Consider the following 23,107-nt stretch of genomic DNA (forward strand, 5'->3'; position numbering starts at 1 on the left):
TTACAATACAGTTGCTGCCATGTAGTAGTGAGTGACATTTCCAATTACTACAACAGCAAAAGAAACTGACTAAATGCATCATAGTGATATGATGTGGGGTATAACTGATTAAGTGACAATTTATAGTCATTTTGAATATACGTGTCAAGTTGCAGTAAAATTACTTCTTCATGTTTTCTAGTTCAATGTTTATAGAATGTTCATTACAAAATTAAAAAAACAATTATCAGAGTATCTGATCCAATCATGTGCGCAGTGGATTCCAGTGTTTCTGTGTCTGACGGTTTGGCCACAAGGATCCAAACATTTCATTTTATATTTCTTATCAACAGATCGATGACATCATTATGCTCTGGTGGTTTAACTGAAATGCATGGAATGTAGTTCCAGTGGCGTCATTCTTACTCATTTAGCTCTCAAAGAAATGGTTGGGACGTTTTGAAGCGCTATTATCAATAGTGCGATTTGCCTGCTAGCTGCAGGTCTCGCTGGGTTTGGACAAACATTTGAACACTTAAAGAACAAAAATCAATATCCGTTAAATTGCCGGATAGATTTCATGTTTCCGCTGGTTTGCCCTCCCCTCAGACAGCAATGCAGTCTATGTTTTCGACGGGGAACTGAATCCATTATCTCTGCTCTTGCCAAAACCACCAGTGTCTATTTAAAAAAGAGCAACTATGCAACCAGCAACCCCACAGAATCTGCAAGGTCAAATGAACCCTTTTCTTTTGTGAGAAGGTAAATGGGTACGATGTCTTCATGTTCTAAATATATTGCAAACTGAAACGGATTGTTGATGTGTAGGGTGTTTTGCTGTTGACCCAGTCGGCAGCAGTTCGCACTGTTTGCTTCACTGGTAACACACGCCTGCCTCTGCAAACATCATCTAGTGCAGGTAAAACAAACTATGGAGAAGTACCTAAGACAAGCACGCTTCCAAAGTGCTCTTCACTGTCCTCCTAGTTAAGTTCAATTCCCTCAAGTGCCCAAAACTGTACAAACTATAAGTATGTGTTCTACTTGCATGACATTAATATTTGCTTTAATCCGTCTTCAGTGGATTGCATCGAGCCCAGCTGCTCAGCCCACGGAGTGTGTATCCATGGGGAGTGTCATTGTCAGCCCGGCTGGGGCGGAGCCAGCTGTGAGATCGTAAAGGCCATGTGTCCGGACCAGTGTTCAGGCCACGGCACCCACAACGCAGACACCAGCACTTGTACCTGCGACGACCACTGGACCGGGTCCGACTGCTCTTTAGGTGTGTGTTCTTCCCACACAAGACTAGGTTTCTAAAAGCAGGATGAGATACGTCTGTAAAACAACTAGCAGGGCATCAGGGGAAATAGAATCTCTCCAAAGCAAGTCTTCGGCTGCCGATGAGCAGGAACTGGAACAGAAGCGCGATGGTCTCAAGATGGCTTGCCGGTTTTGGACGTCCTGCAGCTCAGGGCCATGTGTAAAAGCAGCATGGATACGTCTTTATGAGTAAGATAAAACATGACACATGGATGAGTTCAGAAACAAAAAGGGAACTATAAATATCCATCATCATCATTTATACTATAAACATGAAAGATGACATATTTACTTTAACATTTAACATAACATTTTACCAAAACCACAACATTTTTCGTGTCTAAATGTAACTATATGTGGGATGGGAACCCACATGTCTGAGTCTCAGTGCTGTCCTTATAAATCCATTGAGCCCGGCGCCTCGAAATACGTAAAAACATTCGCACAGCTTCTGGCCACTTCACACACACATATATACATACAGTATATAGTTCTGGCGTGTTCTTGACCTTTGAACCCACTCACCACATAGTACTCACCTGTGCTAAGTACAGTATGGAGTGTAACACAATTGTGGGCATTGGGAGTCTATGTATTGATATCTCTGCCTGTCTTTCTCTGACAGAGGTGTGTGAGGTGGACTGCGGCAGCCATGGCGTGTGTTACGGCGGCGTGTGTCGATGCGAGGAGGGCTGGACAGGAGCGCTGTGTGACCAGAAGGCCTGCCACCCTATGTGCAGCAAGAACGGAGTGTGTAAGGAGGGGAAGTGTGAGTGTGACCAGGGATGGACAGGCGAGCACTGCAACATTGGTGAGTGGAGCCCTTTTCTCTCACACACACACACACACACGATGGGAAAAGTGTCAGAGGGAAAGTGATGCTGTGACAAAGGTGTCACTCAGGATCATCCAACAATGAATTCATACATCCACATGCAGGCGTTTTATTGTGTGGCTGTTTCCATGCAGTGGAGGCAGTGTTTAAGTGTGCTAGAGGATGGGATGTAGATCTGATTCCATATTACTTCATTAATAGATATCCCAGCTGACATTGGGTCTACAGTGTTTTTTTTGGCGTGATGCGGGTCAGTATTCAACAAGAAAATACCAGGAACAAAGGTCGGATTTTGAACCCTGATAATTAGCTCCTCTTCTGTTTTTCTTCATCTTTCTCCCTTTGCATCGGATTGATTGACATGTGCTCAGCTGCCCTCTGGTTGTTCTCCTGAGGGTTATTCTGGACTAAAGACTCTTCCTATCTATCTCTCTTTCCTTTGTTTTTGTTCTTCGTTTTCAAGCTCACAATCCGGACATTAGAGTAAAAGGTACTGTGCTCTTTTCTCTTCTTCTCCTCATCCACAGCTTGTTCTCATCCCCCCTCCTTCTTTGGCTTCTGCTTCTTTTTCTGTTTATTGTTCTATTCAGACTTTATTTTGAATATCTTAAGTGTACCATGTTTTTTCCCCCTTCAGCCTCTCTGTCATTTTACTGCTATGATAAAATGTACTTTTCATGTTGCTCTGAACATTTTAGGATTTGAATATTGTGCACATTGGCTTCATTTTCTTTTGCATTTTAGGTTGCACACTGTTTCCCTAAACAGGAGAATGATGAGTTTCTCTCTGTATGTTGTCCAATGCTGGGACTCCCTCGATAGCGATGCTTCTTTGTGTGTTTGTCATCTGGTCGACCTTGTGTCAGCCTCCTGAATCTCTTGAAAGGCCCCCCTTCATATTGGGAGTAGATTGTTCTTTTTAAGGATTAGTACAGTAAATATCTCATTTCCATTAGAGCTGCAACTAACGATTATTTTAATAACTGATTAATCTGTCGATTATTTGTTCGATTAATCGATTTAAAATAATAATAATAATTTTCAACCCTTTATTGAAAAATAGAACTGACAGTGCAAAACAGATTGCTCCTTGAACATCCCTAAGTAAGCAAATAAAATGGATATACACAAAAAAACGTACACACATCGCATGTATACTTATACTGTATATTATATATTAGGCACAAAAAATATTTAGATTAGATTTTTGTTTAAAGGCACCTGAGCTGTCTGAGGAACAATAAATAATTTTAACAAATAAAGAAAATACAAATCAGAAAACTTAACAGTTACAGGATTTGTTTGAACGTCTGAACTACACTCACTCTCTCTCACTCCCTGTGTTCAGACACTTTGCATTGCAATGCAAAAATGTTAGCATGTCTACATGATCCTGCCTCAGGCTGGCTCTTTTCTTGGATGCTATGTTTCCTTCTGCAGAAAACAGCCGCTCAGAAGGTGTTGAGGTGGCAGGGATGCATAGGTAATCAAGGCCTCATGTCAGTGACAAGCATGTTGAGGATACTATCCGTCAAGACAGCAGCTTGCTGTGGTGTACATGATGCATTTCCCATCAAGAAGCCGCTCATGGTTTAATACTGTTATTAACGAGCTAACGTTAACTTGTCATGCTTATTAAGCTGGATAACGAGTAAACACCAGAAGAGCGACGTTACATTCATTACTTCAAAACGAAACAAAAGTGGTAATTTGTAGTGACTTACCCTGCTGTTGAACTCCCTTCCTCTCATCAAGGACTCCAACATGTTTCCGTTTAAGGTGCTGAATCATCGCCGTGGTGCTCCCGTGCCAGGCCATGTCGCTTTTGCATATCTTACAGTTAACACACTTTTTTGATTTATTCAGTGTGAAATATTCCCATACCTTGGAGGATTTAGGTCGCATTGACTTCTCTTCCTCCGCCATGTTTCAGAACAATATTACGGGTCCTATTACGGGTCCGATGGTCTTTCCTCTACCTCAGCTCTGCTCTTTTTTATTTATTTTTCTTAGCAATGATCTGCTGGGCGGAGCTTTTTTTCTTCTCTGCTCTGCTGCGCGAGCGCTCAACTTTTTTTTTCTCAGCTTTTTTTTAATACTCAAACATGATAGTCGCGCGACACAACGAATCGATAATGAAATTCGTTGCCAACGCTTTTAATAATCGATTTTAATCGATTTCATTGATTCGTTGTTGCAGCCCTAATTTCCATCAAAGAAAATAAAGACATCTACATCTCATAGTATATACATAGTATTGAGTTTGCTCATTTTCTGTACTGTACTGCTACAGTGAAAATCTATGAACAATATAGCGACCACATTAATGTTATGCTGAAGTTGGATCCATAACACTGCAGTCAAACCTTAGTCACAACATTGTGTTACTATTGAAATGACTATCATTTGCATTATTGCGCTGTGATTGTGTCACATTGATTTCCCTTATTCCAGTGCAAACATGGGACTATTCTAGATAAGGAGCTTTACAATTATTGCTCATAGGCAATGGCAAATAGGCAATTAAAAGAAAAACATATATTTGGATTATCAGGTGGCTCATCATCATCTCACATTTGCATAAATGTGGATGCAGCGTTCAAATTCTTAAAACCGAGTCCAGGCGACCTCACCAACCATTGATATCTTACGCATCCCATAATGCAACTGGGAAGCTGCTTTTGCTCTTTAATTTGAGTCAATCGGCAGGTCTCTGCATCTCCATGCCATCATTCAGGGTCATCTATTGGCCTCGGAGTCAGCATCCAACAGGATGCCAGTTTCTGTTTGGGACCCGCTGTATGATTTACACCCTTAATCTCTCCAAGAGTTTGACAATCGGCTTATTGAAAAGTGGAAAAAAAGAAACCTTTGTTTATCTCTGTGGAAGTCATTTGACTTTCTTCCCTCTAAAGGTGAGTGGGGCCCGCTTTGAGTGGAGGGCCGTTCTGACACTGACTGACTCTCTCTATGTTACTGCAGTCCTGTGATCCCAACTCTTCCTCTCCTCCTCTTCCTCTTCCCTCGGCTGCCATTTCCATCTGTCCATCACAAAAACAATATTTGGCACTGCTGCTTTTGTTTGGATTTACTTTTTTTCCCTAATTTTCCTCCCTCTCTCCCTCGTGCCCTCTCCTATTCTCAGGATATAAAGGTAATTCATGCCAAAGATTTAATGAAGGCATACTATCCCAGAACAGCACCACTCCACACTGCTGTGTTAACTTCCTTTGATCCGCATTCTTTCACATCTCATTTGGTTTTTCCTGTCTTTTCCTTTTTTTTCCCTTTGGTCCTTTTAGTCTTTCTAAACGCACGGCATAACTGTTTATTGTACTGTCTTATTGTTACACAGTGTTCTTATTTTGGCTAAGCTTTTGTTTTTTAACACTCTTGTTTGTTTTCTGTCACGTTATTATTGCCCCGGTCTCTGATTTTACAAATGAAGATGTGCTAACACACACACACACACACACACACAGAGCAGACACAAAGCCATGGTGTGTAATTCCTGTTCTGTCTTGCATCCACAAGCCTGATCTGTTTGAATTCAGCTGTTCCTGTTTCTCTCCCCACCTCTCCTTTCCTCCTAACCTTCCATCTTTACCTCCCTTTTCTCTTTTTCTCCCTACCTCTCCTTTCCTCCTAACCTTCCATCTTTACCTCCCTTATTCTCTTTCTCTCCCTACCTCTCCTTTCCTCCTAACTTTCCATCTTTACCTCCCTTATTCTCTTTCTCTCCCTACCTCTCCTTTCCTCCTAACTTTCCATCTTTACCTCTCTATTCTCTTTCTCTCCCTACCTCTCCTTTCCTCCTAACTTTCCATCTTTACCTCCCTTATTCTCTTTCTCTCCCTACCTCTCCTTTCCTCCTAACCTTCCATCTTTACCTCCCTTATTCTCTTTCTCTCCCTACCTCTCCTTTCCTCACAACCTTTATTCTTTTCTTCCTTTACTCTGTCTGTACAGCTGGGCTTTGCTTGGTTCTGATTCTGTGATTAACTTGATTGCCAGCCTCACTGTCTTTTCTGTGATGAAGGAATGTCTAAAGCCATAAAGTATAGCCTCCGGAGGCATGCAGTCCAGACCACCCTGTCCTCCCTATACTTTGTGCGCTCTGTATCTGTCTACTTGTTGTGTTTTCACATGGATTCTAACCTGTGATGTTGTGGGGTTTTTCACTGACAAGTCAAACAAGACCAAAGGAGTCCAGATTTCTAGAGCAAATAAATAGAGAGGCTGCTGTCTTTGTCAACTGGCAGGGGGTCAAACTCGCCTCAGAATTGTTGGACTTGGTCAGATAATCTATAAAACACCTCAAAATGTTTCACCTTCAACTTTCTTTTTTGTTTGTTTGTTTGTATGCCTTGTTTTTCATCATCCTATTTTTCAACAGTAACGCCTTGTGTCTTTGTTTACAGATATAGTATTATTTGGAATTATCACCTTGCAGTAGCCATTTGGTCTTAATGGTTCATGTGAAACTACAACTCCAGTCCATTTCACCCGAGGCTGACTGTCTGTCTGTCCCTCACATGTGGTCTCATGTATTTATCTGTCTATCAATCTGTCCTTCAGCCTGTCACTCCATCCGTTGGAGGGCCACATGCCTTTATACACGTTAGGCTTTCACCAATATGGGTCTTTGATGTCTCTTGAAGGTATTTTTGGACTGAAGCAAACGTTCTGACAGGAAATATGTTGCAATTCAATAACACAGACAAGTATTCAGTAATTCCTTATGAAGTCTGGTGACGTGAAGCCTCTGAAACAGCATTCTGACCTCAAGGCCGGGTTCCCAAATATGGGACCCACTGGGTCAGTGGACTCCGTCGTCATCCTCAAATTCGCCATTTAGGCCGTTGCCGTCTTGGATTATAGCCATCTGGACTTATGCAAGGTAATGGGAATGGAAGTGACCATAGTGAAACTGCCTGAGAGGATGCTGAGATGCCGTATACGGTTCTGGTAGCAGTAATGACCTGTCAATCAGTATGTAGCCCCCCCCTAAAGCGTACCTGCTTTATGGTCCACTTTACTCCAAAGTGCCAACATTCAGTAAATGAACATCGTGTTGTATTAAAAAAGGGATTGAGACTATCAACTCCATTTACATTATTTACTGAGATCATAAATCCAATGAGTAGTAGGATCATTCTCTCATTATTCTCTACAATCAGGCTTCTCTCTGTAAAACAGGAGACTGCATGAAGGAACTTAACCCTCCCGTCCTCCCTCCTCACTGTGCCTTTATAAAATTAGTCCCAGGGATCCTGGGGAATCTTTTCCTTAAAGTGAATCTTTTTGAACTGGCCAAAAAAATGAGTAAATATATTTTGCCAGGCTGAAAATCACATAACTGGTCAAATTCACTTCTATCCACAGCAGCTATCAAAGACAGTATTATTTTAAATTCCTGATAATCAAGGAAAGTTTAGATCATCAATCTGATGACTAAATGTTTTTTTTCTGGACAATGTAATATATAATTGTTTTTATTTTGTCAATGGATAAACTGAGAAATATTGAGCGTGTTGTTGGACCTGCAATGAGCCTTTCCTTGTGCCCCAAGTGGAAGCCCGTTCTTTCTTGTTCTTTGGAGGTCTCGGTGCGGTTTCAGAGTTTTCTCCAAGCTGAGAGGGAATCACTGAATATGATGCAATGTGAAAATTATTGATTCATCTCATCCACTAGAGCTCCAGTAGAAAAACATGTATTGGTGGAATCCTATTTCCCACGCTGACAGCCAGCCGTCACCTCATCCCCTTCTCTCATCTTTCTCACCGTGCGTTTGTCTCCTGTGCCCAGAGGGTTGTCCTGGTCTCTGCAACAACAACGGACGGTGCACTCTGGAGGCCAGCGGCTGGCACTGCATCTGCCAATCAGGATGGAGAGGGGCGGGATGTCACGTGGCTATGGAAACACTGTGCACCGACGGCAAGGACAACGAAGGAGGTATTTTTGTGTTTGTGATTTATCAATTCTAGATGCCATGGTTCAGTTTTTGGATGGATGAATACACAAACAAGTCAGGTCTTAAACCCTGGTCTATCTTTTGTTTTAAAGTCACTTCATTCATCCACACATGGTTGATCATATTTTAAGCAAACAGACAAAAATGAAGTGCAGCATCCAATAAACCTACATTCTTACACTTCCCAACACTGGACCCTTCTAGCTGAAAATAAAATAAACGGTAATAGAATTAGCTTTAATCTCTCCACCTAGTTCTGGGCCTCTTCCCAGCTGGCCATGCCTGGAACACCTCCCAAGTGAGGCGCCCAGGGGGCATCCTACCAGATGCCCAAACCACCTCCACTGGCTCATTTCAACGCTTAGGAGCAGCGGCTTTACTGCGAGCTTGTACCGGGTGGCTGAGCTTCTCACCCTATCTCTAAGGGAGACGCCAGCCACCCTCCTCAGGCTGCCTGTACCCGTGACCTAGTTCTTTCGGTCATGACCCGTCCTTCAATTCAATTCAATTCATTTTATTTAGTATAGCCCAAAATCGCAAATGACAAATTTGCCTCAGAGGGCTTTACAGTCTGTACACATGCAACATCCTCTGTCCCGAAACCCTCACATCGGCACAGGAAAAACTCCCCGAAATATGAAAAAAACCTTCAATTGGTAAAAAAGGGAAGAAACTTTGGGGAGAACGTCAGAGGAGGGATCCCTCTCCCGGGATGGACAGACTGCAATGGATGTCATGTGTACAGAATCAACAATGTAAAAAATGTACAATACATTCAAATCCTCTAACAGAAATGATACAAGCAATTGCAAGTAGCCGAACAGTCCTTCATGACCATAGGTGAGGGTAGGAATGAAGATTGACCGGTTGCTCGAGAGCTTTGTCTTCCAGTCAAACTAAGCCACAGACAAGACCCTGAGGTACTTAAACTCCTTCACTTGGCATAAGGACACATTCGCTACCCGGGGTAGGCAGTCACCAGCTACACTAAGTTTGGTGTTTAAAATGATCAAACCGTAAAGAACAGCTAGCAGCACTGGCCCAAAAGGTAGGAAAGGAGGAAAGTCGCCCATCCAGCTACTGGAACTGTTACTGGTTCCGGTGCACGGAGACAACGATGAGAGAGACAAAGTTCAGGCAAGGTCAAAACCGGAGTCAAACAAAACCAGAGGGGCAGGCAGGGAATCCGTAGACGAGATCAGGCGAGGTCAGAACCAGGATGGCAATAAGGAAGGTAAACATCCGAAAAGGAGCATCCGTGGTCAAAAGGCAGGCAAAGGCAAACACACAAGACATCGAGCAGGGAACAACACAATGTGACAGGCTTAGATGGTGAGTGGCTGTTGAGGGGGTGTGCTGCAGGTGAGGAGGGCAAGGACAACCAGGTGCTGATGAAATGAGAGGATCTGAGTAAGAAAACATGCAGGTGAGATGAAAAGATACTAGGATGTAGTCAAATGTGTGACAGGGCCATCCCTTTGTGCCTTGATATAAGAATACAGCAAAAAGCAGCGCTCTGATTCTCTGAGTCCTGATTTTTTTGTGAGTTTTTGCTCACCATAGATTTGGTTGGTTTTCATTTACATTAAGCCACAATTTCTATTGCAGTGTATGCATCATTTGTTCCCATTTTCTTGTTTTTTATTTGGGTTTAAAGATAAGAATCAACAAATGGGCTTATTTTTATCAAATATATTAGCCAACATCTTTCCTGGTGAAGTTGAGGCTGCATCGGCTGTAGCCAATAGTCATTCAGAACATTGACATTATTATTATTGTTAAAGACTATTTCTAATCTCTCCCATACATTCACACACAGCTATTGGCCCCCATCTATATAATTATCTCTGTATTAATTCTAAAAGAAGAATTTGTTGAAAATAATGTTTTTTCCCCCCAAACTCACAACCCTGTCACAAGCAATTCTGCTTCAAACCACATTTTAACAGCAGTCAAAAGAATTTTGTTCTTCTCACCTGCATTAAGGAGGCGATCTAGCAGCAATCTAACAGCGCACAAAACTAGACACATGTGATTATGTTGGCACTTTTTCCTATATGTTAAATAAATACCTGTTAGCTCATAATTGCACAGCACTAAACAAATTGCCCAAAACACAATGGATGAAACCACATTTCAGAAAAGCAGGGGGGAATACTTCAATTAGATCTAATGTATTTGATCCTGCTTGGCCTCGTCTGCCCCGGCTCAGTGCTCAACCAGTCGCCATGGAGCTGTGAGTGTGTGAAAGCAAGAGAAAGAGACTCAACCCAACCCACAGTTCATAAGAGGCTTTGCATTGTTACTGGTGAACGGGGGGGGGGGGGGGGGGGTAGTTGTTATTGGGGCCATCTCAGAATATCCTTTAGAAGTAGACACGGCATTTCTTTGCCTCATCATTAGATGGTCGATTACTTTTGATTTAAAAATCAAAGAGAAGCCTACCCCTCCATCGCTAATACAATCATCTCACTGCCTAATAAACACACAATGCTCACATACTAATTCTACTGCATTACTTCATTTTCCCTCATTCTTCATTTTCTTCTCCCCACCTCAGATAATACATTTCTTTCTTCTTGTTTATGTTACAACACGTCCAGTTTCCCCAGATTCTTTTCTCCTTTCATCCCAACCTTTGTATTTAATTTCATTTTATTCATGTTTAACTATCTTAATATTGGCATTCTTCTCCAATTACACTGCGTTTAGCATCTTCGTCCACTTGATTCCTGTGTCTTCACTGTATGCTTGGTGTGGTGGTTATTTGTACTACCTTGATCTTCCTCTATTGCTCCTTATTCCTTCTGTTGCCTGCTTGTACCTGTAGTCATCCATCCGTCTTCATCTCCCCTTCCTCTTTTCACCCAACTTTCCAACTTGTGTGTACATTTCAGATGGCTTGACTGACTGTATGGATCCAGACTGCTGTTTGCAGCCTTCTTGTCAGAACCAGTTATACTGCAAAGGGTCACCTGACCCAGGGGAGGTGCTCAGCCAATCTCTGTCCTCCCTGGTTCCTCAGCAGGTAAGGAGATCAGAAAGGAAGTCAAAATAAGAAAGGTTTTCCTGTTTCAAAAGGAAGCAGCATATGTCTAACTACGGATGTCCTTCTATATTCCCTAGGCTGCCCGCTCTTTCCACCAGCGCATACATTTCTTAGTTGGCCCTGAATCCACTCACGTCATCCCTGGAGACAGTCCGTTCAATAAGAGGTAAGCGTCTCTGTTGCGTCTCGTGTTGTTGTTGTTTTCTACTGGGCAGTAACATCAAGAGGGCAGCATGTTTGTTGTTGTATGTGTTTTTCTTTGCTTTTACTTTTAAAATATATCAGCTTAAGGTTCCTGCACACAGCAATGTGGTTGAGTCATTATGTAGTTATAATAATATTAAATACTTAATGCATTATTATATTCTCCTTGGCTGCATTTCCTCAGAGTTCATTATTTACAAATTCATTACAGAATTCCCCCTCAATTGTTGCTGTCCAAAAAGGTTCTGTGTAACCGATGTGCATGCGAGTAAACGCACCAAACCACCATATCACTAATACTAACAATCATACATTCATTTATTTTGGAGTTCAGGTTTAGCATCTTGCCGTCTCTTTTCATATGTTTAATGTTTGCAACCAACGGCCAATAATTGGTTGCTAATTTCTCCAAATGGTGTCCCATTATTACTGTTGACCCCTGAACATCCAAAAAACTTCAGTTAGTGAAATGCAACCATAAAGATTGAGACTGATGCTTAACTTGTTTCCTTTGATGTGGGGCATGAGACAGATGTGAGCCGGGTCAGCCATCTGTTATGAGAATGTGAAAGGAAACATACAGTTGTTTTTCATCATAATGACTGCAGCAGTGATTCTTGGACTCAAAATGCAGCTCACCTTGCTCATATTAACTGCACTATGAAAAGTTGATCAAATAGTTCAGATCAGTGAGGCAGAGTTAACAACACAAGTTTGCTTCTTTTTACTTGCCTCAAGCCATTTATGCAACATCTGCCTCCGACATGACATCCTTTAATTGTGATAATAGTAAAGGAGCGAGTGCTGTCTGCAAGTACAGAGCACAAAATGCAGGGGCGTTGTCCTGGAAGCAGCATGACGCAGCTCTGCTCAGCCATTTGTCTTTGGTAACGTTTTAAATGCCAGACTGAATGTTTCACAAGAGCAGGAGGCCACAGCCTTGTAATGAAAATGTCCTGTATTTCCATAATGGAATGGGCCTGCAACCGTAAAATATAAAATAATATTTGATTCTATTAGCCCTGACAGTAGTGTGTGGGTAGCTGTGGGGGTTAGGGTTATTATTGGTAGCCATTGGTGGAGCATGTAATACATTTAACAACATTTAACTTTTTTATCATATCGGTTTTAAAATAAGTTACAGGGATTGTTGGGAAAGATGAAAATCTTTTCCTGCACAGATGTAATCAATATTATTATCATATTTAATACTATTATATACGTTATCGGTGTCAATTATTGACAAAAAAAATGGTGGAATATTGAGAACAAGATTACAGTAAAACCTTCCTCCCCTGGAGTCTAGTTCCATTGGTTTAAGGGTGATTGGTTCTGAAGTCGTCGACCAAAACAGAAACAAGTATTGTTATTTTGCTTAAGATTGGGAGGTGCGGTCTGTCAGTAAAATCCCCCGGGCTGACTGGATGAATTCTCTGAACTTGTGTTGTGTGTAACTAAGCAGCGTCCCGCTCTCTGTGGAACCCCCCCAAGAAGCAGTAGAAGTAACAGAAACCATCACAATTGTGAGGAGTAAAAGCGAGGACAGTGCTTTGGTGTAAATATGCATTCCAGTGTGCCGGGGGAGAGAAGGCATGCTGGGAGTGTAGCAGCCACATCAGCGTCCTATTGCAGTTCCCCCCTCCCCCCGAATGATGGCTCCCTGCACTCTGTATGGCCGACATGTCCTCCCTATGATGCCTCAGTTTGCACAGTAAAATATAGAGATAACCTGTGTACCATCTCTGTGTCTCTCCAGCTTGGTGTCCATAATTCGAGGGCAGGTGTTGACAGCTGACGGAACTCCTCTGATTGGAGTCAACGTGACGTTTGTCCACTTCGCTGAACATGGATACAGTGTAACGCGCCAGGATGGCATGTGTGTATTTATTTATTATTTACATTTGTAAACTTCTACTTAGTGTCCGCGTTGAAAATTACACACTTTTTAGAACAAGCCAACAACAACAGCGTTCCTCTCGTCCATTTAATACATAATATAAAATATAGGCCAGAAGAAATATCAAGCTGTGTATCACTTGTTTGTGTATAGAGCCACTGACATGCCAATTGATGGCATTTTTCAGAAGCATTATTCATCCTGACAATTATTGATTGTATAAAATAAAAGTAATGAAGAAAACATTTTGTAGCTAAAACTTCCTTTTGGGCAAACGAAAATAAACCAAGATTCAGTCCATCTTTGAGAAAATACCTGTTAGCTCATAGAAACTAAAGAACTAACGACACATTGGAGGAAACCACATTTCAGAGATACTTCAATTAGATGGAATGTATTGGATCCTGCTTGGCCTCGTCTGAGAGCTGTGGGTGTGTGCAGGAGAACTTGGAACATGAAGGATGCATCACAGCAGGAGACACACTCCAGTACACACAGTGCACACACAGGCAGGCAAAGACAAGGACAAATACATCAATAAGTTATGAAAGTATTAAGAAATAGATTTCCCCCAGAATTTGGGCAAGAATATACTTGACAATAAGGGCCAAAATAATAATATAAATAATATGTAAAAAGGTGAGCACTGAGGGAAACATATGTTTTTGCATCTTTGATGTGCTGCAGGTTCGATCTCCTGGCCAATGGGGGGGCGTCCCTAACATTGAGCTTTGAGCGCGCTCCCTTCCTCACTCAGTACAGAACAGTGTGGGTGCCGTGGAACGTCTTCTATGTGATGGACACACTGGTCATGAAGAAGGTGAGTGGCGCCCCCAGGTCACAAACTAGCCTTGTATGTTTCATCTACTTTTCCCCTGACTCATCGTGCTCTTTGAACATGTTATTGACATAAATACTTGATTAATACTTGACACTGACTGTGGCCGACGAAGTGCCATGTGACTAATACACTCTTTGTTTGCCATTCATTGATAAGACCAAATGGCTCACAACATATCCATCTGTTTCAGGAGGAGAATGACATTCCTAGCTGTGACCTGAGTGGCTTCATCAGACCCAGTCCTGTCATCGTTGCATCTCCTCTTTCTACGTTTTACAGAAGTTCGAGTGAGGATGGCCCCATCATACCTGAAACACAGGTAAGGAGTTCCTCAGAGGAGGCCTTTAAGTACCAATATCCCCAAACTAAGATCTCAGCCTGTCAGAATAGTCATTCAAATTAAAGTTAGTTAAGTTCAAAAAAATGAATTGGAAGGTATGAGAGCACATGAGGTGTACGCTAAAATCCAAAGGTATCAACCATTAATACATTCATTTAATGAAATTACTCTTTTGTTTGAAGATAGAACTCTAATCTTAACATTTACATTCAGTGAGACAAACACATGCTAGGTCCATCACAAACAAATAGTCAGTATAATGATTTTTTGAGAATACTATCTTTTCTTAGAGAAATGGCTAATTCAGAATACTTTAAGTGAAGTCAATTAACCAAAATGTGAACCTATATAGATTAAACAAAGGAGGTCTTCCTCGGTGACTCCATAGAAACATATATGGCCAGCATCATACGAACAATAGGATCAAGTAGAAGTGAGGGGAAAAGTAGTGTACTATACTCTAATAGTCAGCCTATATGCACCATTGTACCCAGGACTATGACAATAATGTCTTCAACTGGGATTTATTTTATGAGATGACCGCCCAATTAGCATAATGCTTGGATTAGTGATGCTGATTAGGTTGAATTATAGAAACATGCAAACGTGCATAACTCCTTTTTTCCCCTCAAACCGGATAAGACCAGTTCCCAAATGTTCTGAAAAAAAGCCATGCTAACACATTAAACATGTTTTGTGCTGGACACACACACACACACACACACGTAGCCCCACCCCCTGTTTCCTAAAAGCCTAATAGCCCATCTGTGTGTTCTTTATGGTCACATGGCTGTGACCCGTCCTCAGAGGAAATGAAACGGATGACACAACTCAATGCGTGTTTTCATGTTTTACAATCCGGAACCAGGGCGCTATTAAAATTCTTTATTTGACAAGCATGTGTGTAAGCACCTGACTAACTGAGATGAAGGGAATGTGTGTGTGTGTGTGTGTGTGTGTGTGTGTGTGTGTGTGTGTGTGTGTGTGTGTGTGTGTCTGAGTGCAGATCAAAAGCAAACGAATGGAGAGCCGGTGCTTGGCTTTTGCCTGAGCAGTCCATTAGTGAGGAGGGCAGTCTTAAAGGAGATGTAATGGATCTGTAATGAACACTAAATGCCCAGCTAATGAAAAGGCAATAGTTCAGGAACACTCCAAAGGGACCATTCCCAGAGGGTCTTTGTTTTTCTGGTTTCATTTTAGTAAGATTTTATATTTCTTCTCAGTATTCCCTTTTGTGGAGTCTACTCAATTCATCACAGGTATTTCTAATTCTTTCAGGATGTCGAAAATTGGAATAAATGAATATATTTTTATCCAGCCAAACCATTATAAAAAAATAAGCAAACCCCCAACAGAAGTTAGTGGGAAAGGAAACTATAGCACTTTGGAATAACCCAAAAATAAGTTGAATAACAGTACTAGCACTTTTCATACTCAGTTGCTCTGAGTTGATGCCACCAATGACACACAATCCTGGTGTGTTCGTTTATATTGTGTCTATTCCTTGAAAATGCAGGACTACAGCATAGATTTGGCTCTCATTTCTACGAGTAATAAGACCCTAACCCTTCAGAGATTAACTGTTCCGATCTGGAAGCACAGGGACATCTAAACAGGCAGGAAGGCTTGAGCAGCTTTTAGTTGGGTTTCTCACAGCGGCCATATTGTTGTAGATTGTCATCCAAAGAGTATTCTAGTAAAGCAATCGTTCCCAAACGTTTCTGTCGAGCCCCCCTTTGATAATAACATTTTCATGTGATTATGGTCACATGATGGAGGTTTGTTGTCAGTTTAGTGGGCTTCATACGGTCTGCCTCCAGTATTTGATGCCACTCACACACTGGAGTCTCTCTTCTTGGCCAGACACTGTATTAAAGTAAAGCGACGTGCACAGGGCCCCTCACCCCCCCCCCCCCCGCCCCCATCTTCGGTGAAATCGCACCTCCTTTAAGTTGTTGGCCTTGGCTCTGCAGCCTTCCTCCGTGTTAAATGTTTTTTCCATGGCCAGTTGGCAATGTAGGGTGAGTATTTGTGTTGATACTAGCAGAGGAGCCGTTGTTAGGAATAGCTCTGCTTCAGCCATATTCTAGTTCATTTGTAAATGATCCCAGTGGTACAGTGGGCTTCACTGACTCACTGCTTCACCTTTTCCTTTGAACAATGTGTAATTTCCCCTGTGCAATGGTGTATACTGCTTGTCTTAGTGCTTTTGAAACTTAAGCAGTTCATCTTGTGAGTACATTGTTTTTCGTAACTGCAAACCTGTGAAGAAAAGGAAGTCAAACTTTGAACTTTCAAGATGAAATGTCTTTCTTGCTTCATTGTCATATTTGACTAGTTTGGTGCCATGCTGGTACTCTCCTCACATGCTCTGTGTAAACTAGTGCTCAGGTTCCACACAAGGACACATTCATATACCTGACTAGAAGATGAACATATTCAAACACAAGGCTGTAAAGGAATCTGTGTTTCTCTCCAACAAGCAGAGAAAGAGCAAAGGCTCTGTGTGATTTATGAGTTGGTGTCAATATGTATGTCTGTGTGTGTCTTCTGATCTGAATCAGAGCTCCTGCTCGTCCTTCCAAGATATGCACATTGAGATAATGTCCTCCAAAGATGTAACAGAATCAATGTGGATTTTTAGATGCGTGAGCACCCCTTCAGGTTCGGGGACGCCCTTTGAAAGGTTAGCCGCTGTGTGGCTGGGGAACGGCTCTGTGTGTGTTCTGTGACTGTTGTTGCTGTTTGGTGTCGTGGGGTGAGGGGCTGCAGCTCATGGCCAAACATTGCATCGTCAAATTACTCACTCGCTGATAGCAGACCTTGTCAGAATAGAACCCAGCACCCATTATACCCTTATATTTCAGGGGGGCGCTACCCCTGAAATTGCCCCCTGTCCCCCTAGAAAATTCTGGAATTTGGCTCAGGCAGTTCCACCCCGACACCAGCGTGCAAACGTCCGTGTATGCTCGCAGCGCGTTGAGTCCAACAGTAAAGAGGGTCCATTCATTGTTGGGTGCTGATCTATTTAATTGTCATTTTATCCCTCTGCAGGTTTTACAGGAAGAAACCTCAATACCAGGCAGCGATCTAAACCTGATCTACCTGAGCTCCAGAGCAGCGGGCTATAAACCCATCCTCAAAGTCACCATGACCCAATCGTCAATACCTTTCAACCTGATGAAGGTGAGATGTATTATATACAAACTCACTTTGTCCCCCAGCAAAGGACCAATTTAAGTTCTATCCTTAAGTTCTAAACTATGCTATGCAAATGAGTCCAGTCCATGATGTCATGAACCCAAACACAACAACGGCATTTGTGTAATTCACACAACAAATAAAGAGCAGAAGTAGTGGTTATTCATTTCCATGGTGGATAGTGGTAAAAAGCCAGAGATAAGCCACGCCCCCTTTCAGGCCTGAATGAAGCGGAATAAATGGGACCTGAATGAAGCAAAATAACTACAACTACCTGCACGAGTAAAGCGTAAATGCAAAAATTTGCTTCGCTTTGGTGTGAACGCAGCATAATGCGTCTTGCATGACTCACAGCTTCTTTTTAAAGACATAAGGATGATTACATGATTAATTTCACAGGCATTCTCATCATTCTCAGGCGTCATTCACGCTTTAACTGCTTTGACTTGGCTAAAGGGCTGTCGCTCTGTCCCTCGTCATTCTAGTCGGTTCCAATTGGATGAGACAGCTCAAAAGAGAGGTTGAACGTGCAAATCGGCCAACAAGAGCCGGATTTAAACAAAAGTCCAGATTTCTCTGCTGTGAGGCCTTCACAAAAGCCTGTCCTGGGGAGAGTAATAATCCCCACTCTAAAAAGGAGAAACTTTCCACACAGTGAGCTGTCACGTAGATGTGTTTTCACGTCAATGTTTTAAATATACCCCGATAGCTATTATTAAATAGCTATTTTTTGTCTGCCATAGGCATTTATTTCTTCACCAGTAACGTATCAACTGATTTTTACACATCAGAACACTCACAGGGGTTCCCCTTTTTTGTCCACATAGATAGTGAGTGCAGAGTAAGTACAGAGAACTTTATATTATGGGTGTACCATTTTCAGAGCAGAAGCTAAAAAATGCTGAGGTAAGAAAAGGTGAAAAAAATCAACGTCTCCATTTCTCTCTTTGACACACAAATGTTGGGCATAAAAAATGCCGCCGTTACCCTTGGACAGCTTCAGTGTCCCATAAAAGTAGAACTCTAACCTGAAGACATTTGTGTTTGTGCTGTTTCTTCAGGTTCACCTGATGGTGGCAGTCGTGGGACGCCTCTTTCAGAAATGGTTCCCCGCCCAACCAAATCTCTCTTACACCTTCATCTGGGACAAGACGGATGCCTATGGCCAACGCGTGTACGGTTTATCCGAGGCAGTTGGTGAGTTTGCTGCTGATAACCACGTTTAAATAAAATAACAAAAGTGTGCGCTGGTTTGATCTCCCTGAGACGATTTCCTGTTATAGACCATAAAAAAGAGGAGCGCGACAGATAGCCACTCCTGGAGGTGATGGAGGTAATTAACTGTGTGCAATGTGTGATGGTAAGCACACTTCTCTGGACGAATCACAACAGAGAAACGCATTAACAACTGTGGTCTCTAATTATGTAAGGTCAACTAACTTTGTACCAAAATAATGGCAGCAGAACCCTGAAGGTTAAGTGTTATGTACCTATGTCATTGGTTTGAATCAGACCACAAGTGGGTAAACCTGTCCATCTCTCTACGTAGCTGTGTTCACTTGGAGCGTTAGTTCTGTGTGATTTCAGAAATCAAGGCTACTGGTCTGCAATATGCAATTAAGCACATACAATAATGCATAATGAGACATTTGCTTGAACCAAAAATGCTACAATTAAAAACACACTGAGGAAAGGTTACATTTCTTACAATTATTTCCAGAGAAAGTTGTGGTAGTCAATCACAAAGCATCCCCTGCTTTATGGTCTGTTTGACTGTAAATGGACCATAATTCACTAAAAGAACGTCATGCTGTATTGAAGAAGACTTGAAACTAGAGACTGACACCATAAACTCATGTTTACTGAGGGAAGAATAGCCATTTCTCATAGACGTCTATGGGACCAGAGGAGTTGCCCCCCGGTGGTCACAACAGAGAAGTAGAGTCATTTTCTCATAGACTTCTTTGGGACCAGAGGAGTTGCCCCCCGGTGGTCACAACAGAGAAGTAGAGTCATTTTCTCATAGACTTCTATGGGACCAGAGGAGTTGCCCCCCGGTGGTCACAACAGAGAAGTAGAGTCATTTTCTCATAGACTTCTATGGGACCAGAGGAGTCGCCCCCCGGTGGTCACAACAGAGAAGTAGAGTCATTTTCTCATAGACTTCTATGGGACCAGAGGAGTCGCCCCCCGGTGGTCACTACAGAGAAGTAGAGTCATTTTATCATAGACTTCTATGGGACCAGAGGAGTCGCCCCCCGGTGGTCACTACAGAGAAGTAGAGTCATTTTATCATAGACTTCTATGGGACCACAGGAGTCGCCCCCCGGTGGTCACTACAGAGAAGTAGAGTCATTTTATCATAGACTTCTTTTTGTAACCAGAGGAGAGAATGTAGAATTCATAGGAAGAATTGTGCATCAAACATTGACTCTAAAGTGATTTCAGACCAAAAATCCTCTTTGTCCATCCGCTCATTATTTGTTAATGAGATATTTGCTAATTCCATTTTGCCTCATAATTACTGTAGAAATTATCTTTAAATCGCGACAGCAATCCACAATCCTGTGACTGTAATAAGGCTGTCAGGTCATGTCATATGGTCGTAATGACAACGAGCTGTCTACCAACGAGACGCCCACACTGGTCTGGGTTTTTCAGTTGATCATTAAAAAACTCCAATTTGCAGCTTTTCTCCTGTTACTAAACTAAGCTTCAATATTTGGTACCCATCCCGGCTAAAAGGTTCCACCTTTCCTCAGGGTCATTTGATTGTTGTTGTTTGTTTTAATCTGTCTAGAATTTTCTTTACTGCTGTGCTTATCTTTGCGAATATTTTCTATTCTTTTCGTAACTGCTTTGTAAAATATTTTTGGCTTAAATTATTTTGAACAATGTACTACCACCTCTGAGTTATTGTAAAATCAAGCTGAGCCACATTCTGTGAGACACGCTTGCTTCATTTACCTCACTAGTTACCTTCACCTTCCCTTCTCCCCTGAAGATCTTTGTTTCATCTCAATTTAACACACTCCTTGCAGCTGCCAGCTCACACAATGCACCTGGTAGAGCACAGCTTTGTGTGTGTTTGTGTGTGTGTGCACTCAAATGTCCCGTCCAATGATGTTGCGACAGACACGCAGGTTTACACTGTGTACTTTCCCATCAGTCAGAGGGCTAATTGAAGTAACTGGTCTTTCCCTCAGTGTCCGTGGGGTTTGAATACGAGTCCTGCCTGGACCTCATCCTCTGGGAGAAGAGAACATCCATTCTGCAAGGCTATGAGCTGGATGCATCCAACATGGGGGGATGGATGCTGGATAAACATCACATCCTGGATGTACAAAACGGTTGGTGCCATAACCTGCACATCTTACGGCATTCGGTACCACTTTTCAAGGAAATGAAATATTCTTTCAGCCAACTGCAGTTTCCAAGCAGTCTAGATGCCCTGAGGTGGAGGAGGGCAGCAGGGAACTGTATTTTTATTTATTGTTTTTTCTCTGCCGTAGACATTTGCTGCTGCATAGTAGCGTCTGTCTCCACAGTAGATCATGTGTGTAATTGGTTGTTATTTAGCTATGCTTTTATGTTCTCTTATTCACAGCACCAGTCCGTCTCTCTTTCTTTTTCACTCTGTAAACAATTCAGTACGTGACAGCCAAGCAACTTTACTTTATGTTCTTAAATGAAAGCAAACGCTTGGTATGAAAATGCTATTCCATCTAGTATTTAATGAATGAAGTGGTGCACAAGTTAAATCCCTGCAAACCCTGAGCTTCTGCAGTAGAAAGGACATGAGTCCCTTGGAATGTCCCTTGTCCCTGTAGGAAGTCAGTTCCACACTCACACAATGTCCACGTTGCAAGACGATGAAATACAATACAGCATCAAACATCTGCTGATATGCTGAAGATTAGTTAAGAGTTTTATACGTGTAATACAAAACCCTTTCCCTCCTCTGTCCTTTTCTCTTCACATCAGTACATGAGGTCCTCATTGGTGTCTTGAATTGGTTCCAGCTGCCCACACACACTCAACCATGGACACACAAATGTAGTTTTGTCATATTTGACAAGGTGCAAATAGAGTTTATTTCCTGTAATTCCCATTGAAGGTTTCCAACTTTGAATATACACAGAATTTTGCCACCCAATTAATATCCCTTACCTTATAGTAGTCAGAATTTCCACATGTCACAAACATTTCCAATCATTCAGCATCCCTTCAGAAGCTAGCGTAGCATGGTGCTGCATCGAGTTCTAAGTGTGTTTGTTGAAAGGTACAATCTGTCTAAAACAGCTCGATAACCAGAACTATGTCTCTGCTACTGGATTTTCACTCTGAAAGAAAAAAAATAGATTAAACTAAAAACAATGAATTTGAAGTTGGAAAAATATATTTAAAGTGAACAATTTCAATTAATATTTTATTCAAAACAAGAACTGAGTCCAAATGATAGTCCACACAAAGAAACTTTTCATTAACCGATCTTGAACACATTCAAGAACAAAAGCCAACCTTTTAGGTTCAATTATTATTTTCAAATCTTTTGGCCTGGATTTGGCCCCATAGAGGTTTAGTGAAGGAAATATGTCAACTTTTAAGCTAGTAATATCTATCGTAGTATTTAAAGTTGTGTAAACACAATCTCAGCACATTTCTGAATATAAATATATAGAGTTTGAGTTTTTCGAATGTCCGTAAAAATCTAATTACACAGACACAGACACACACCCACACACACACATCTCAACTATCTCATATTGAGATAGATGAACAACTCTCCACACACGTTGCAGATTAGTTATGCTACAATAATTTAAACACAATGTGTGATAACTGGTTGTGTGCACTTAATGTAAGTCTCTTTGGATTAAAGCGTCAGCTAAATGATGAATGTAAAATCATAACAAGTCACTTTCCCAAATGTCCATATGAATATGGAGCAGACATTTTAATGTGTGTGTGCAGGATACATCACCGTCCCTCCTGTGTTGCTTGCAGAATGGCTTTCAGGCAGATTGATGTCCGTTTTCTGACGAGATTCATTTCTCTCCACTTTTGAAGAACAGTTCCATTTTTAGACAAATTAATTTGAAAGGCCCTTGGACTTTACAAACCGCCTTGCCCCCTCCTTTTCCTGTCACCTCATCCATCACATTGCTATTCGTTGCTCTCTCTCTTCAGTCCTCCCAGGCTTTCAACACCTTGTCAGTGTGAGTGTGTGTCTGCGTGAGTGTGTGTGCATTCAAAATGCAGTTGTGATTTGTCATTTCCTGTCTATATGAGTTCTGGTCTCTGTGGGTGGGATTTGTCTTGAAGGGACAACACCGCAACACACAATGTGTCCTTATCCCTCTGAGACAAAGAGACAGCCCATGGACTAGAATGTGTTGGGGAGGGAGGGAGCATCCGACACTCCCGGGGGGCTTTCCTGTAGTCCACTAATGATCTGCTTTGGATG

General features: G+C 41.9%; 1 protein-coding gene across 1 annotated transcript in view; it reads left to right on the forward strand.

Moving 5' to 3' along the window:
• LOC119217450 (teneurin-3) overlaps positions 1-23,107 on the forward strand; it is a 209,371-nt gene that overhangs the window by 153,813 nt on the left and 32,451 nt on the right. The window contains 12 exon segments of the mRNA XM_062564357.1: positions 1,061-1,261; positions 1,925-2,110; positions 2,598-2,624; positions 7,943-8,089; positions 11,006-11,136; positions 11,235-11,323; positions 13,118-13,237; positions 13,946-14,078; positions 14,290-14,418; positions 17,494-17,625; positions 18,702-18,837; positions 20,847-20,990. Of these exon segments, the coding sequence (XP_062420341.1) occupies positions 1,061-1,261; positions 1,925-2,110; positions 2,598-2,624; positions 7,943-8,089; positions 11,006-11,136; positions 11,235-11,323; positions 13,118-13,237; positions 13,946-14,078; positions 14,290-14,418; positions 17,494-17,625; positions 18,702-18,837; positions 20,847-20,990 (1,575 nt within the window).

This window comes from Pungitius pungitius, chromosome 9 (genome assembly GCF_949316345.1).
Source record: "Pungitius pungitius chromosome 9, fPunPun2.1, whole genome shotgun sequence".
NCBI classification, from domain to species: domain Eukaryota; kingdom Metazoa; phylum Chordata; class Actinopteri; order Perciformes; family Gasterosteidae; genus Pungitius; species Pungitius pungitius.